At 37.1% G+C, this 14,655-nt stretch overlaps 1 protein-coding gene across 1 annotated transcript; it reads right to left on the bottom strand.

Moving 5' to 3' along the window:
* Nucleotides 1-3,814: 3,814 nt before the first annotated feature.
* On the bottom strand, nt 3,815-13,108 carry kiaa2013 (KIAA2013 ortholog). Its single transcript, XM_016286261.1, has 3 exons — nt 13,038-13,108; nt 7,423-8,276; nt 3,815-4,616 (listed from the first exon to the last, which is right to left on the bottom strand). The coding sequence occupies exons 1-3, from the start codon at nt 13,078-13,080 to the stop codon at nt 4,599-4,601; spliced, it is 915 nt and encodes a 304-aa protein (XP_016141747.1). The 5' UTR covers nt 13,081-13,108; the 3' UTR covers nt 3,815-4,598.
* Nucleotides 13,109-14,655: the final 1,547 nt, after the last annotated feature.

Raw genomic sequence — 14,655 nt, forward strand, 5'->3', positions numbered from 1 at the left:
ACAGGGGATAACAACACCCCTTAGCTGTTATAAAATCACTGTAAACCACGGCTTCACGGGGCTTATTGCTTTTATAAAACGTTTATTGCATATACGTAGTAAGGTTTCACAAAATAAAACAGAACAAAAAAAGTGTAATGATATTAATAAAAACAGTATTCTTCAGCAAAACAATGTAGTTCCTCAGAAACGGTTGTGGCTCCAACAAAGTGGCTGCCGAGCAACACACAAAGTAAACAAAGGTGTGTGTTTGTAGTGTAATTTACAACAGCTTCGAATGCGGCTCAACCAATCAGAATCAAGGACCGGAACTCTCCGTTTTATAAGGGATTTTTTATGCATAATATTAACCCTAGAATGTGATCAAACAGTTTAAAATAGCTGGGCGGCTAAGATATATAACTATTTTTATGACTGCAGAAATATGATAATTCAGTATACACATTATCCCACCGGTCACAATTGTGACCGACCATAAAACACCATTTTTCACACACTTTCCAAAAAAAAAATTATTATTGATTATTTCAAAGGGTTACTAATGACACGTCATTTAGATATTTTCGTGTCTGGGAATTAATTTGGGATTAAACGGGTTAAGTTTGTTGCATTTGCTGCGAATTCAGATACACAAACCACAAACAACATAGACACAATTTAAAATAATATAAACCTGCATCACAACAGCCCCTCATTTATGGGATGATATTAGACTCAAAATGATTCATAGATGCACGCACAATTATCACTGTACTGCATATATTTTATACATGCATCTTACTAACCACAAACAAATGCCTTTCAATTTGAGTCTGTGGAATTCGGGATTAAATAATTGTGCAGCGATTTGTTGGCTCCTATGGGACAAGAAACACTTACAGAGGGAGGTGATGTTGACAATCCTCAGTCTGGAGGACTGTCTTCATTCCAGCTTTTATACATATTGGAGTAAAATACATTTTTTTGAATGCTCTAGGTCAGCGGTGGTGAACTCCGGTCCTGGAGAGCCGCAGCCCTGCACAGTTCAGCTCCAACCCTAATTAAAGCTCACCTGCCTGTAGCTTCCTAGTAACCCTTCAGACCTTGATTAGCTTGTTCAGGTGTGTTTGATTAGGGTTGAAGCAAAACTCTGCAGGGCTGCAGCTCTCCAGGACCGACGTTCGCCACCCCTGATCTAGGTCATTTTTTTGTGTATACCATGCAATCCAGGGTTTGTAATGATGTAATGATTAAGTAATTTTCAATTGAAGTAATGATAAAAGTACCTTTGCCCATGGAACTTAAAACATCACATCACATTTGAAGCTCTCTCTCATGCAGCTGCTTTTTTTTTTTTTTGTGCAGCTTAAACTAGCTTTTGGTTGGTCTTAGCTGGTCTCCCGGCCTGGTCTGTTGGCTGGTTTTAGAGGGGTTTTGTATAATAAATAAAAAGAAAACAAACAGACAGAATATAAAAAGATTAGAGAAGCTAGTGTTAGCTTTTTTTCCCTCAAGAAAACAAGCAGTTGGTAAATGAATAGAGTGCAAGTCTAAAAGGGACTTTTTTTTTTAAAGAATAGAATTAGAATAGAGAGTTCTAGAGTTAGAGGGTCAAATAAAGATGGAAGAGATGTGTTTTTCTGCTCGGATTGAGTTGGGCAGGTCATTCCACCAGGAGGCCAGGAGGACACATCTGCCATGTGTGGAGGTTTGTGGGGAACATGCACCGGAAATAGAAAACCATCCGGGTAGGGATCCTCATTTCAACATACTAAGATTTGGGACACACGAATTCTAATTTTGAATACTATCTAGTGCAGAACCAGGATGCACCGTTTGATATCAAATAGTGCTTGGTGCTGAACTTAAATGGTTGCTAATTTACGCAGAACCTGAAAGTGGGCTAATTAACTCCTCTCCTAATTAACATTAAAACATATAGTTCTGTGTTCAGATGTGTTCAACCTATCGAATGATAAATCAGAAGTAAACACTGTAAACAGAAAATTCATTCATTTTCAGTTTTTACACATGATTTTCTTCTTTTGCAGAAGCCAAATAAATAAGTAATGGGTATGAAGGCCTAGTGGCTTTTCTATAAGCCATGGCAGGGTGGTAAGCTGTTGTTGCTGACTCATAGAATGGAATAAGAAATGTCCACAAAGGGGTGTCCGTTTCTTGACTGGTTCATTTAATGAACAAACAATATCTACAATAAAAGCATGTGGAGCTAAGAACCATGTTCAATAGCTGTTTAAAATAATGTGATGCTGAACAGGTGACCTACATCTACTCACCACAATGCATCGCCCTCTAGTGGTGAAATAATTATCACATTTTGGCTCCTATGGGACAAGAAACACTTACTGAGGGAGGTGATGTTGACAATCCTCAGTCTGGAGGACTGTCTTCATTCCAGCTTTTATACATATTGGAGTCAAATAAATTTTTTTGAATGCTCTAGGTCAGCGGTGGTGAACTCCGGTCCTGGAGAGCCGCAGCCCTGCACAGTTCAGCTCCCACCCTAATTAAAACTCACCTGCCTGTAGCTTTCTAGTAACCCTTCAGACCTTGATTAGCTTGTTCAGGTGTGTTTGATTAGGGTTGAAGCAAAACTCTGCAGGGCTGCGGCGCTCCAGGACCGACGTTCGCCACCCCTGATCTAGGTCATTTTTTTGTGTATACCATGCAATCCAGGGTTTGTAATGATGTAATGATGAAGTAATTTTCAATTGAAGTAATGATAAAAGTACCTTTGCCCATGGAACTTAAAACATCACATCACATTTGAAGCTCTCTCTCATGCAGCTTTTTTTTTTTTTTTTTTTGTGTGCAGCTTAAACTAGCTTTTGGTTGGCCTTAGCTGGTCTCCCGGCCTGGTCTGTTGGCTGGTTTTAGAGGGGTTTTGTATAATAAATAAAAAGAAAACAAACAGACAGAATATAAAAAGATTAGAGAAGCTAGTGTTAGCTTTTTTTCCCTCAAGAAAACAAGCAGTTGGTAAATGAATAGAGTGCAAGTCTAAAAGGGACTTTTTTTTTTAAAGAATAGAATTAGAATAGAGAGTTCTAGAGTTAGAGGGTCAAATAAAGATGGAAGAGATGTGTTTTTCTGCTCAGATTGAGTTGGGCAGGTCATTCCACCAGGAGGGAACAGTTAATGTAAAAGTCTGTGAAAGTGATTTTGTGCTTCTTTGGGATGAACAATAAAGCGACGTTCACTTGCAGAACGCAAGCTTCTAGAGGGCACATAAGTCTAAAGTAATGAATTTAGGTAAAGGGGTGCAGAGCCAGTGGTGGTTTTGTAGGCAAACATTAATGCCTTGAATTTTATGCGAGCAGCTATTGGTAGCCAGTACAAATCGATGAACGTGCAAAATGTGACGTGCATTCTTTTTGCCTCATTAAAGATTAATCTTGCTGCCGCATTCTGGATTAATTGTAAAAGTTTGATAGAACTGGCTGGAAGACCTGCCAAGAGAGCATTGCAATAGTCCAGCCTGGATAGACAAGAGCTTGAACAAGGAGTTGTGAAGCCTGCTCCGAAAGAAAGGGCCTGATCTTCTTGATGTTGAATAAAGCAAATCTGCAGCACCGGGCAGTTTTAGGAATGTGGTCTGAGAAAGTCAGCTGATCATCAATCATAACTCCAAGGTTTCTAGCTGTTTTTGAAGGAGTTATGGTTGATGTGCCTAACTGGATGGTGAAATTGTGATGAACTGATGGGTTTGCTGGAACCACAAGCAGTTCTGTCTTGGCAAGGCTGAGTTGAAGGTGATGGTCCAAGGTGACAGACATGCTGAGATGCGAGCAGCTATGGTCGGATCATCAGGATGGAATGAGAGGTAGAGTTGAGTGTCATCAGCATAGCATTCTATATTCCATGTGATTAAGCCTACAGTAAACAAACTTGAATCTGTGATGTTCAATGCTGATTTTTCAAATAAATACATACAATATTCCCAGCTGTTTTAATAAAGGTCAGTACTTCTACTACCGACGTAGATTCATTTAGCCCATTTTCATCCATGTATCTGATTTTTTTCGACCTCATAATCAAAACGTCACAACTCATTATTACAGTGAAAATAAGGTGCCATACGCCCGACTTCTCCACTCATCTATCCCCAATCACCAATCCATGCCTTACATTGTTTTTTAATAATCTGTTACACTCAGATGTTCATCACAATACAGAAGAAAAGCTCTGTCGCTACTTCCATTTCATTGCGATTTTATAAGATGTGTTTCTTCATTCACATAAAATCAGTGTTTAGGAGCTGCATATTTGATTTGGTTTCCATTAAGATTTTATTATTGTGCTTGTTTATAAGCTAGAATAATACATTAATAAAGGTCTTGTTTGAATCCTTCATAATTATTGATATTTTATCACTAATTTGCACATGACTGGGCACCTTTAAATAGTCTTCATATTTTAACCTTAACAACTTACATAATCCTCGACAGAAATAAGATCATGTTCATAATTAAATTCACACAGCAATAATGGAAAACATGTCTTGAATACATCAGTACGTCTCCAGTGATTAAAATCAATCCCGAGAGGACATCCAGAGATAGAGCCATATTTAATGTTTCTGCACACTGGATTAGGCTTCAGACAGAAACATCATCCTGTTGAAATAACAAATAGAGGGTGAATAAGCATATTTATGGTAGAAAAAATAAAGATGTGTTATGCTTTCTTTGTGAACATTTTGTGGATTTGAATGGAAATTTGAATGGATTTACTATTATTTCATAGCATTTAGCACTCATATTTTACACTTCATCCAGTGCATCGGTTTACTTATTTGCCCTAAGTATGAGTCTGAGCTAATAGTAAAATATAGACAAATAAACTGAGCACAGGCATTAGGATTGACGCCAGTGTGAAATCTAGCTATGACTAAGTTCAATCAAAAATGACAAAAAGTCAAATGTTTACACGTACTCTCTTTGGGAAATGATTTTACTCATTTGAGTTGCCTTTTTAAACCCAAAACATGTCATTTATTGCGCCCACTAATAAAAAAATATATACTTTTAAGCAATGTATCTTCAGCATGTTACACACACAAGTGACACATTTACACTGCGAAGGTGGCACAGAAGTGCTTCTGAAGTGGCATTTAGGTGTCTTAACACAGACTGTTTAATGCTGCTCAGAGGTGGCATAAATGCATTTCCACAGCTTTTACAACTGCATGCTTGGATACTAGAGCCGAGTTGGATCAGAGCAAGCTTAATTGCAGGGCATTGCACCTTTACACATTTTTTTAAGCAGGCACAGAACAGCCTTAACTTGGCAGAGTAAAGATGCCTTAGAAACACATTTTAAGGCAACTCGGATGATGTACTCATTTCACATCACTAAGGAGCAATGCTACTCGACAGGTTTTACTCTGTGACCCCAGATTTAGGAAATCTTAAAAATCAATGTGAATGAATGTCACTATAACAGAACTTTGTCTAACTCTTGATTGGTTAACTTAATAAAAACAGCAGAATTCTAACGAATGCAAAAGATCACTCCAACATGAGAAGAAACTTTGAGACGCACATGGCAAACAATGCAGGATCTTCACATTAACAACAAGTAAATAAGAAACGGAAAAAGAGCTTTTTCTGTGAGCTTGTGTAAATGTTGGCAGAGATCTAACGGAGTACACCTAAGGGTGTATGATAGCAGTGCATATGCAGCAGTGATATGAACTACACATCAGACCATGTGAAACTGTATTTGCCTACTTAAACATTATAAGAGTGAAACATGTTTAATAAGCAAGTAGTGCCTTCTCAACTCTCCCATCTCTTTTTGTGCTCTAAACAGTGAACTGACGTGATTCATTCATCCTTTCACATATCAACACCTAAATCTGTTTAGACTTTGTGAATCTTAGGAAAAAATGTCTGCATGGGGACATTTATTTTTATAAAAAGAAATGAAGCCTTTTTGCAATTTTGAAGCATCGTTTTGGAATTCCTATTATTGTCAGTTGTGATTCTAATTAGTTGCTCAGTGCTGTATATCTTTTACTGCATTACAGAAAAAAAATACTGCAATATGATTTTCTAAAAAAAAAAAAAAAATGTATCAGCATAGTATAGGCATAACAATTGTAATAATAGTAATTATTTCTAATACAATTAGTTTTATTGTAAATGTTAATCCTACACTCTTTAAAAATGCTGGGTGAAATAAAACCCAGTGCTGGGTAAAATAGGGACAAACCCAGCAATTGGGTTGTTTTGACCCAGCGGTTGGGTTACTACCCAGAAGGTTGGGTTAAACATTTAACCCAACCGCTGGGTCAAAACCGCCCAATTGCTGGGTCTGTCCCTATTTTACCCAGCACTGGATTGTATTTCACCCAGCATTTTTTTAGAGTGTAATGGTCTGTATTAAAAAGGCTTAATTTTAATGCAAAATGTAATTTTCTTCTTGTGATTTTGTGGCAAAACAAACTCGTTCTTGATAGGTTTTGTGAAGTTTATTCAAATCTGCTTACCTTATGTTTGAAGTTTATGTTAACTGCTATCAAAAATGTCACCAAAACCACCATCAGTATTGAGATTACCCTACTGACATAAATTAATGTATGGTGGATGAATGTGATCAGTGAAAAAAAACGATGTATTTGGGTTCAAATTTAAATTCAACTTTCACCTCACCAAACCAACAACAAGATCTTCAAACTTCAGACCCCTGCGTAAGACCCCCAGATTGTAAACGAACAAAAAAGACTTTGCAGACAGCAAATTTCAGAGAAACAAAACCCCTTAAACCAACTTGGAAGAAGAAAGACTTGAAGGCACCAGTGATAATAAGTTCACACACGAATTTCAGAACAAATAAAATTTGACTCCTCACCTGCTATCATCCCATCAAAAAACTGAATTAAATACTCTAGACAGACTTTCTTGAGCTGTAAAACTACATATAAAAGATGGGAAAGTCTGCTGAAAGTCACGAGATAAATTACATAAAAAAAAACTGTCCTTCAAACGTAATTAGCAAATGGTTATTCTGCAAAGCGGAATAGTATTTCATATAAAACAAAATAAATATGTTTTCTTACGTTTTTAGACACAAATCAGTTCTAATTGTGTCAGATTGCGAGAAAAACAATGGCGCTTACTGAATAGTGTCTTTAGAGCACTGGTGCTTTCAGTTCATCAAGAGGTTCATAGAGAGAGAACACCCAAACTGAAGATTGCAGACAACTATTTCCAGCACACCAGAGCCTCCAATTACAGCAGTTTGATGGGTTACCCAAACCAATTATTATCAATTAGTTTCAAGAGGTAAAAATATCTTGCAAGGCAGGATTTGAGAGTTGTGCAGAATGATAGCAAGAAGAAAAAAGGAGAGGAGATTCACACACACCACAGTTCCCACCCCCAAAAACGGCTCGTCTTCAAGTGTCTTCGGCTATACCTTGCTCCTGAAGAGCGGCTTGGCTCCCGGCCCGCAGTATTCATTGTAGATGAGTTTGAAGAGGAAGAGGTGGAAAAGCGTGATGAGGGACGCCACACTGAACCAGAAAAGGAAGGGCAGGCCTGGGTACTGCTTGGCCATGTGGTCCTCGTGAGCCAATATGGCCTTGACGTGCATCGTGTGTCTCAGGTCTTGCAGGTGAGTGAGATCAGTGGAGATGTACAGCAGAGGCGTGATGGGCTGGGTCACCATCACCGGAAACGTGTGGCCTCGCAGCTCCGAGGTCAGCTCCACAGGCTCGTTCATGCAGCCGGCCTCGCAGGCGTACAGCTTCACGGGTTTCTCCTGAGGCTTGACGGACACATGCAGGAAGGGCTTACCCTCGGCGTCCTGCAGCACGGCCAGGTTGATAAGGTCTTTATTGTAATGGATGCCCCGCAAAGAGTAGCTGTTGTGAAGAACATCCGGGTCGGCCTGGAACTGAAGGTGGTTTTCGGTGAACTGCAGACCGCCGAAACTCAGGACCATGCCTTGCATCATACCGTGAGTGCCTGCCGCCACGAGGACCTTGCATCCTCTTTTCTGGAAGGTCAGGTTCCAGAGATTCACCAGTTGCAGGATCTGAGCCACGTTGGTCAGGCGCTCCGGCCACAGGTTCTCGGCGTGCATGGTGGCGTGGCCGCTGAAGCAGTGGTCGGCGTAGTTCAGACTGGACTCCAGGCGTTCGTGCTCTTCTGCGGTCAGACTCTGATCCAGGAGGGGCGCTGTGGAGGTCGACAGAATGTAGTACAGCGTGTTGTTGACTGTGCGACTGGACGGAGTATGGGCGTCTGTGATCTTTCTGATTTCCACACCTGTAAAGCAGCAAAAAAACTATGAAACATTTCCTTTTAGATTCTTAAACCAAGTGAACACATTACAGGAGTCATATCATACTTACATTTTCCCTGAAGTACACCAACATTTTTTTTTATATATATATTTGTGCAAAAAATAGTCTTTATTTATTTACTTATTTATTTTTGGCAACATTTTTAAAATTAAACCACATATTATTTGCTGCTCTACTTTTAAATCTTCTTATTTCTAAAATACACCTCTGTAAAAAGTACTCAAATATTATTCTTAAAGGGTTAGTTCACCCAAAAATGAAAGTTCTGTCATTAATTACTCACCCTCATGTCATTTCAAACCCGTAAGACCTTCGTTCATCTTCGGAACACAATTTAAGATATTTTTGATGGAATCTGAGAGCTTTCTGACCCTCCCATAGACAGCAACACAACTGAAATGTTCCCAAGTCCAGAGACATAGCAAGGATATCGTTAAAATAATCCATGTGACATCAGGGGTTCAAGCGTAATTTTATGAAGCTACGAGAATACTTTTTGTGCGCAAAAGAAAAAAAAACGACTTTATTCAACAGCGCCATTTTGGAGAATATCAGCTGGATGTAAACAGCGTATGCTATTCTGTGTCAGCTGCGTCACGCCGGATCTGTTTCCTACCTTGTTGTGATTTGATCTGAACGAAAGCAGCGTATCCGTGTGACAGTGACAGCATACACTGTTTACGTCCAACGGATATTCTCCAAAATGGCGCTACGGTGACGAATTGTCAAAACGAATCTTTTTTTTTTTTCTTTTGCGCACAAAAAGTATTCTCGTAGCTTCGTAAACTTACGGTTGAACCACTGATGTCACATGGATTATTTTACAGATCTCCTTGCTACGTTTCTGGACTTGGGAACATTTCAGTTGCGCTGCAGAAAGCTCTCAGATTCCATCAAAAATATCTTAATTTGTGTTCTGAAGATGAACGAAGGTCTTACGTGTTTGAAACGACATGAGGGTGAGTAATTAATGACAGAATTTTCATTTTTGGGTGAACTAACCCTTTAGGCGAAAGCACAGAAACTTAGTGAAAATTTTTACTCAATTAAAAGTATCTTCTTGGCCAAAGCAATATCTTGGCTTGGGTGAAATTTAAAAGTACAACTTTAAATTGTACTCAAAAAAAAAAAATCGTTTCATCATATTGAATCATCTTCTCAATGCAAAATGTTTTGTCAGACATATGACTCTTCTACTTCAAATTAACACAAAGATTTTTAGAAAGTATAATCCATCTGTAAGAATATAATGCAGGTGTACAGGACGTCCCAAGATGCCACCTTAAAAACTATACAAATGAACACGACGGTAACCCATACAACCCCTGTTAATGAATCAGTGTCTTCTGAAGCGAAACGATGGGCGTGTGTAAGGAAAATACTTCAGGGTGAGTAAATGTTGTGCATTCAGCCAATATACTACACAGACAGTTAATGGCTATATCCAAACAAACACAAATAATCAATAGACTTTTATGGGAAAAGCAGCTTTGCTACCTCAATATGCTTTCTAAGATTTAATGGGGAAATTTTGAAGCCAGAAATTTTCCTGATGTCGGCACTGATAGCATGGTTAGACATATAGCCTAGCGCAACTGTGCTTGCGGCGACCCGAGTTCGAATCCCGTCCTTTGCCGACCCCCTCTCTTCACCCAATGTTTTCCTGTCTGCTCTCTACGGTCCAAAAAGCCCATAAATATATCTTTAAAAAAATTTCCTGATTACAACTGAAGATGAAACGTGTGTGTTTGATGCGTGAAGACAAACATCATTCGTTCTTGCACGTCATTTTGCACGACAAAGTAGAAAATGCAAAAAATGTAACGAGTACTTTTCCAGTTCAAATAAAATTGTAAGGAGTAAAAAGTTTTTTCTTCAGAAATGTAATCAAGTGAAAATACAATGGTCAGTTTAAATTGCACTTGAGTAAAGTACAAATCCCCAAAAATAATACTAAAGTACACTAATCCAGTAAAATTATAAAAAAAAAAATGTCTAAAAGTATTTTACACCCCTGCTCACATGTGAAATGAGCAACAGCACAGACCCTTGGACTGCAGGTTTGCTTATATTATTTGCACTGTCCCATGCAACTTGTATATGTGCAACTGAACGAATGCACAAAGCATTAAATCATTATACTGTAGGCGTTATCTCTGTGTTTTTCTAACAACATGAAACTGAATTCAAAATAACTTTTCTCTTTGCTTTTACACGGTCTCTGGCCTTGTAAATAGACACATTTCAGATCAAATCCTCATGAACTAAACATTATTTTAAGCTGTAAAACTTGAACATATTAAATATAAGGGAGTCTGATTGTGTTCACAAGATAAAATACATCCCAAAAAACTGTCCTTAAAGGAAAACAAACAGCTATTGTGGTAAGTGGTATAGTATTTTTTCCAGATTTGTCTTGACATGTAAGCTGTCCCTGGCCTTGTACAGTAAGTTCACTCAAATTTCATTTTAAAGTTGCTGTGCTAGGTCGCCTGTAGGCCTGTCACGATAACAACTTTTTGTTGTGCGAAATATTGCCCCAGAAATAATTGCGATAAGCGATATTAGTCATTTTAAAGACCATTTTATGGCACTGAATATATAGTCATAATGTAACAGCATAATAATGCAAGAAGGCCTACACACTTCAAATGACAACAAACTTTTAATTTTTAAGAATATTTAGATCATGCAAATTAAGTATCAAAATATTAGATACCTTAAAAAACCTGAATAAATATTAAATAAACATTTTCTAACAAAAAGTGCAAAGTAACAATTAGAAAAAAAGGAAAATGCACAAAGAACTTGTATGGAGATTTTTTCCATCTGCAGATTTTTCCCGGACCTTCTTTTCTCTGTAAATGAAGGGTGCACACTATTGCTGAAAAACACAATCACTACTCAGCAGTCAGATGTCCGTATGCACAAAGGCACAGATCCCCAAACAAGGCCATATCTGCAGATGAAACCTTTTTTTGTAGAAGCATCTTTTCACTATGTACGAGAAGCTGCAAAAGACACAGGCGCAAGTGGAATGTACAAAACATGGTGACATTAATTTTTAAGTAAATATAATGGGCGATATATTGCGTCACCAAAAATTATTGAGGTCATGTACATAAATTGCGCAATAAGTCCATATATCGATTATAGCGACAGGCCTAGTCGCCTGACCTACTTGTTTTTGACAAAACTAAAAGAAATAAAGAATGCCAAAAGAGAACTGTAGAAGAGATGTAGAATATGACAAAACTTTGCGGTCAATAAATATGAAGGACTTTTTGTAAACAATAGCTCTGTGTGGGCATTCACATGGAGAGTTGGCATATAAAACAAAAATCAGCTCACATATTTGTGCAAGTATGAAGAGCGCTTACTGTCGCATTTGAGCGACGGGTCAAAAAGAAGCTTAATGAAGCATCTCAGACCTCTTGAAACTTGTTGTTTCTAATCAGCAGCGTTTACTGTCAAAGGTCAATCTGAGACAGGCTGCTGGCCACACACTCTTAAAGATACAGCTTCTTTATTTTTCTCCTATGAAGAACCTTTAACATCCATGGAATCTTTCCATTGCATAAAAGGTTCTCTATAGCGAAAAAAGGTTTTTTAGATGTTTACAACCGAGTTTGGGCGACCTATGGCATCCCTGCAAAAACCTCCTTTTGGAGTGCAGTGGCTGGTAGAGAAGCCCATTTACCTGACACACAATACTCATATTTGGCTAGTGGCAGTTTCTAAATGGTGAGAGGCAGTTTCTAGTTTCGTACCCCCGGTTTCACAGACAAGGCTTAAGACTAAAATGCATTTCTGAGCCGTTTCAACAAAGAAATTTGCACTGACTGATCTTAAGATATATCAGTGCCATTGTTTTGTCTTAAGATGCACACCAGTAATGAGTTTTTTTCTTCCTAAGGTACGTTAATAAAAACGTCCTAATTGAACTATGGCCTAATCCTGGTTTAATCTAAGCGCCGTCTGTGGATCCAGGGGGCAAACTGAATAAACTTAGCCTATATTAAGACAATGTCTTAAGAATTAGTTTTACCAGCTAGCAGTTAACTAAGGGGTAACCAGTCTTATATTTTGGATTCAACTTAGACTAACCTAATTATATGTAACCGAAATTGTAAAAATTTTGACTCTTAAAGAAAAATAAATTAGATGACTACCTTTTAAGACTAGTTTATGCAACCGGCCTTAAATTAGCAAAATTTTTAATACTTTTCTTTACTTTTTTTTCCAGGGGGGGTTTTGAGTTCAAATTAAAATGCACTGTTTGTCTTCATAATACACTGAACACTTCTAAGCTTAAGAAAAAAAATTATTTGTCTTGATACGACCCCTAAGATTTATTAAAGGGATAGCTCATCCAAAAATAAAAAGTCCAAACCTGTATAAGTTTCTCTCTTCTGTTGAACACAAAAGTAGATATTTTGAAAAATGTTGGTAACCATTGACTTCCACAGTATTAGTATTTTTTCTTTTCCATATTATTTAAGTCAGTGGCTACCAGCATTCTTCAAAATATCTACTTTTGTGTTCAACAGAAGAAAGAAACTCATACAGGTTTGGAACAAGTGGAGGTTCAGTAAATTATGACGATTTTCATTTTTGTACAAAGTAAATTTTTTGAGGTCCATACAATGAACCTGAAATGTATATACTGATATATATTTTTAAGTGAATAGCAATTATGTCAGACTGTGCTCAGTCGACTTGCCAGATATGAAGAGATCCACCCATGCTTGCTGGTGCTCTTGCATCAATTCTTCCACATTGGCTCGGAGGACATCCACCATCTCTCTCTTGACTCCTTCTCTGAGCTTACTGAGGGTCTCGTCCAGTTTCCCGCCCTCGGTGGGCTCCGAGGTGTGAATCACCAATGAATTTATTATTATTAGTTAGTCTGGCATACTTTGTTTTCCTATTTATTATCACTGTACAGTGAAATTCAGATTTAAACTGGAAGGTTATAAATGTTCATAATTAAAAGGTTCATAATAGGCCCCATGCCAGGTTAGCGCAAGTTCTCATATGTTTGAAATGTTTGAAATGTATATTAATTAAAATGAAATCATATTAATATAATATTCAAGTATTGTGTTTTAAATGATGTTTGCTGAAGAAAAAAAATGCTTTTGCTGAAAAGCCTATAATAATGTGTCTAATTTCAAGTTCCTTTGTGACAGCTATCATAGGATGACAACAAATGTTCAACAAAATGTATCTTTTGCTTGTTTTTAAGACAAAACTTTAACTTACCATGAGAAATATTAGCTGACGTAATTATTATTATCATCTATTTTTAGTATTATTATTTATTTTCCCCCCAGTTAATTTTAAACACAAATTGAGACCGCCTACCCTTACGAAAAATAAGTTTATTCAAGTGTGCTATTAGTATACTTCTTTTAAACTAAAAATAGGAAAGTATACTTTTAGTCTACTTTTTATGTACTTCTCAGAAATGGGCTTTATGTACTTCTCAGAAATATACTTAAAATGACATTTAAGTATACTTGACTTACACTCAGAAAAAGTCTAAATATACTTTAGCTATAATTGTGCTCCTATAATCCGTGTTTTCATTGTTATACTGTAGGGGGTGCTAGTACACATCTTCTGTACAGAATTTCTAAAAAACACAAGTGAAGAAGAAACCGAAACAACAGACGCTTCCACATGTATTCTAACGCGATCATCAGACATAAAACAGCATCAAAACTGTGTAACGTTGTGGAATAAAATGTCGACCAATGAAGATATAATAATGACTGTCAAGCTTTGGGGTGTTGATCGACTCTATCTACGTTTTGATTATCATTCTGAATCCAATTCATAGTCTTTTTTTCAGCTTTTTGTTCAAAATGTTGTTTATTTCTTTATTTTTTTATTTATGAAACTTATCCACATTCAAGTGTTTAAAAAAAGAATGCATGAAGCTAGAATACAATGTTTTTGTTTACAAGCAGATACCCTGTTCTTTTGATGTTTTGTATGTTCAGATATTCATGTAACAAAATATATACAAATTAATACCTAAATAGGGACAGTAGTATACTTAAAGTATGATGTAAAATTCACTTAAAGAAAACTTATGAGTATACTTGCAGTATAAAACTACTAAACGAGTAGTTTACTGAGACTATACTTCAAAGTGTACTAAAAATGCTACTACAAGTATTTAATTAGTAAACTATCAGTATATCTATAGTTGCAGTACAAACTAAAGATTTTGATGTAAACTAGTTGTGTACTCAAAGTTTACTACTGTTATACTTAAAGTATACTTAAAAGTATACTTTTATATACTAGAAAGTGGGCCAATTTAGTCCCAA

The sequence above is a fragment of the Sinocyclocheilus grahami genome, unplaced genomic scaffold (assembly GCF_001515645.1).
Source record: "Sinocyclocheilus grahami isolate Dianchi unplaced genomic scaffold, SAMN03320097.WGS_v1.1 scaffold208.1, whole genome shotgun sequence".
Taxonomy (NCBI): domain Eukaryota; kingdom Metazoa; phylum Chordata; class Actinopteri; order Cypriniformes; family Cyprinidae; genus Sinocyclocheilus; species Sinocyclocheilus grahami.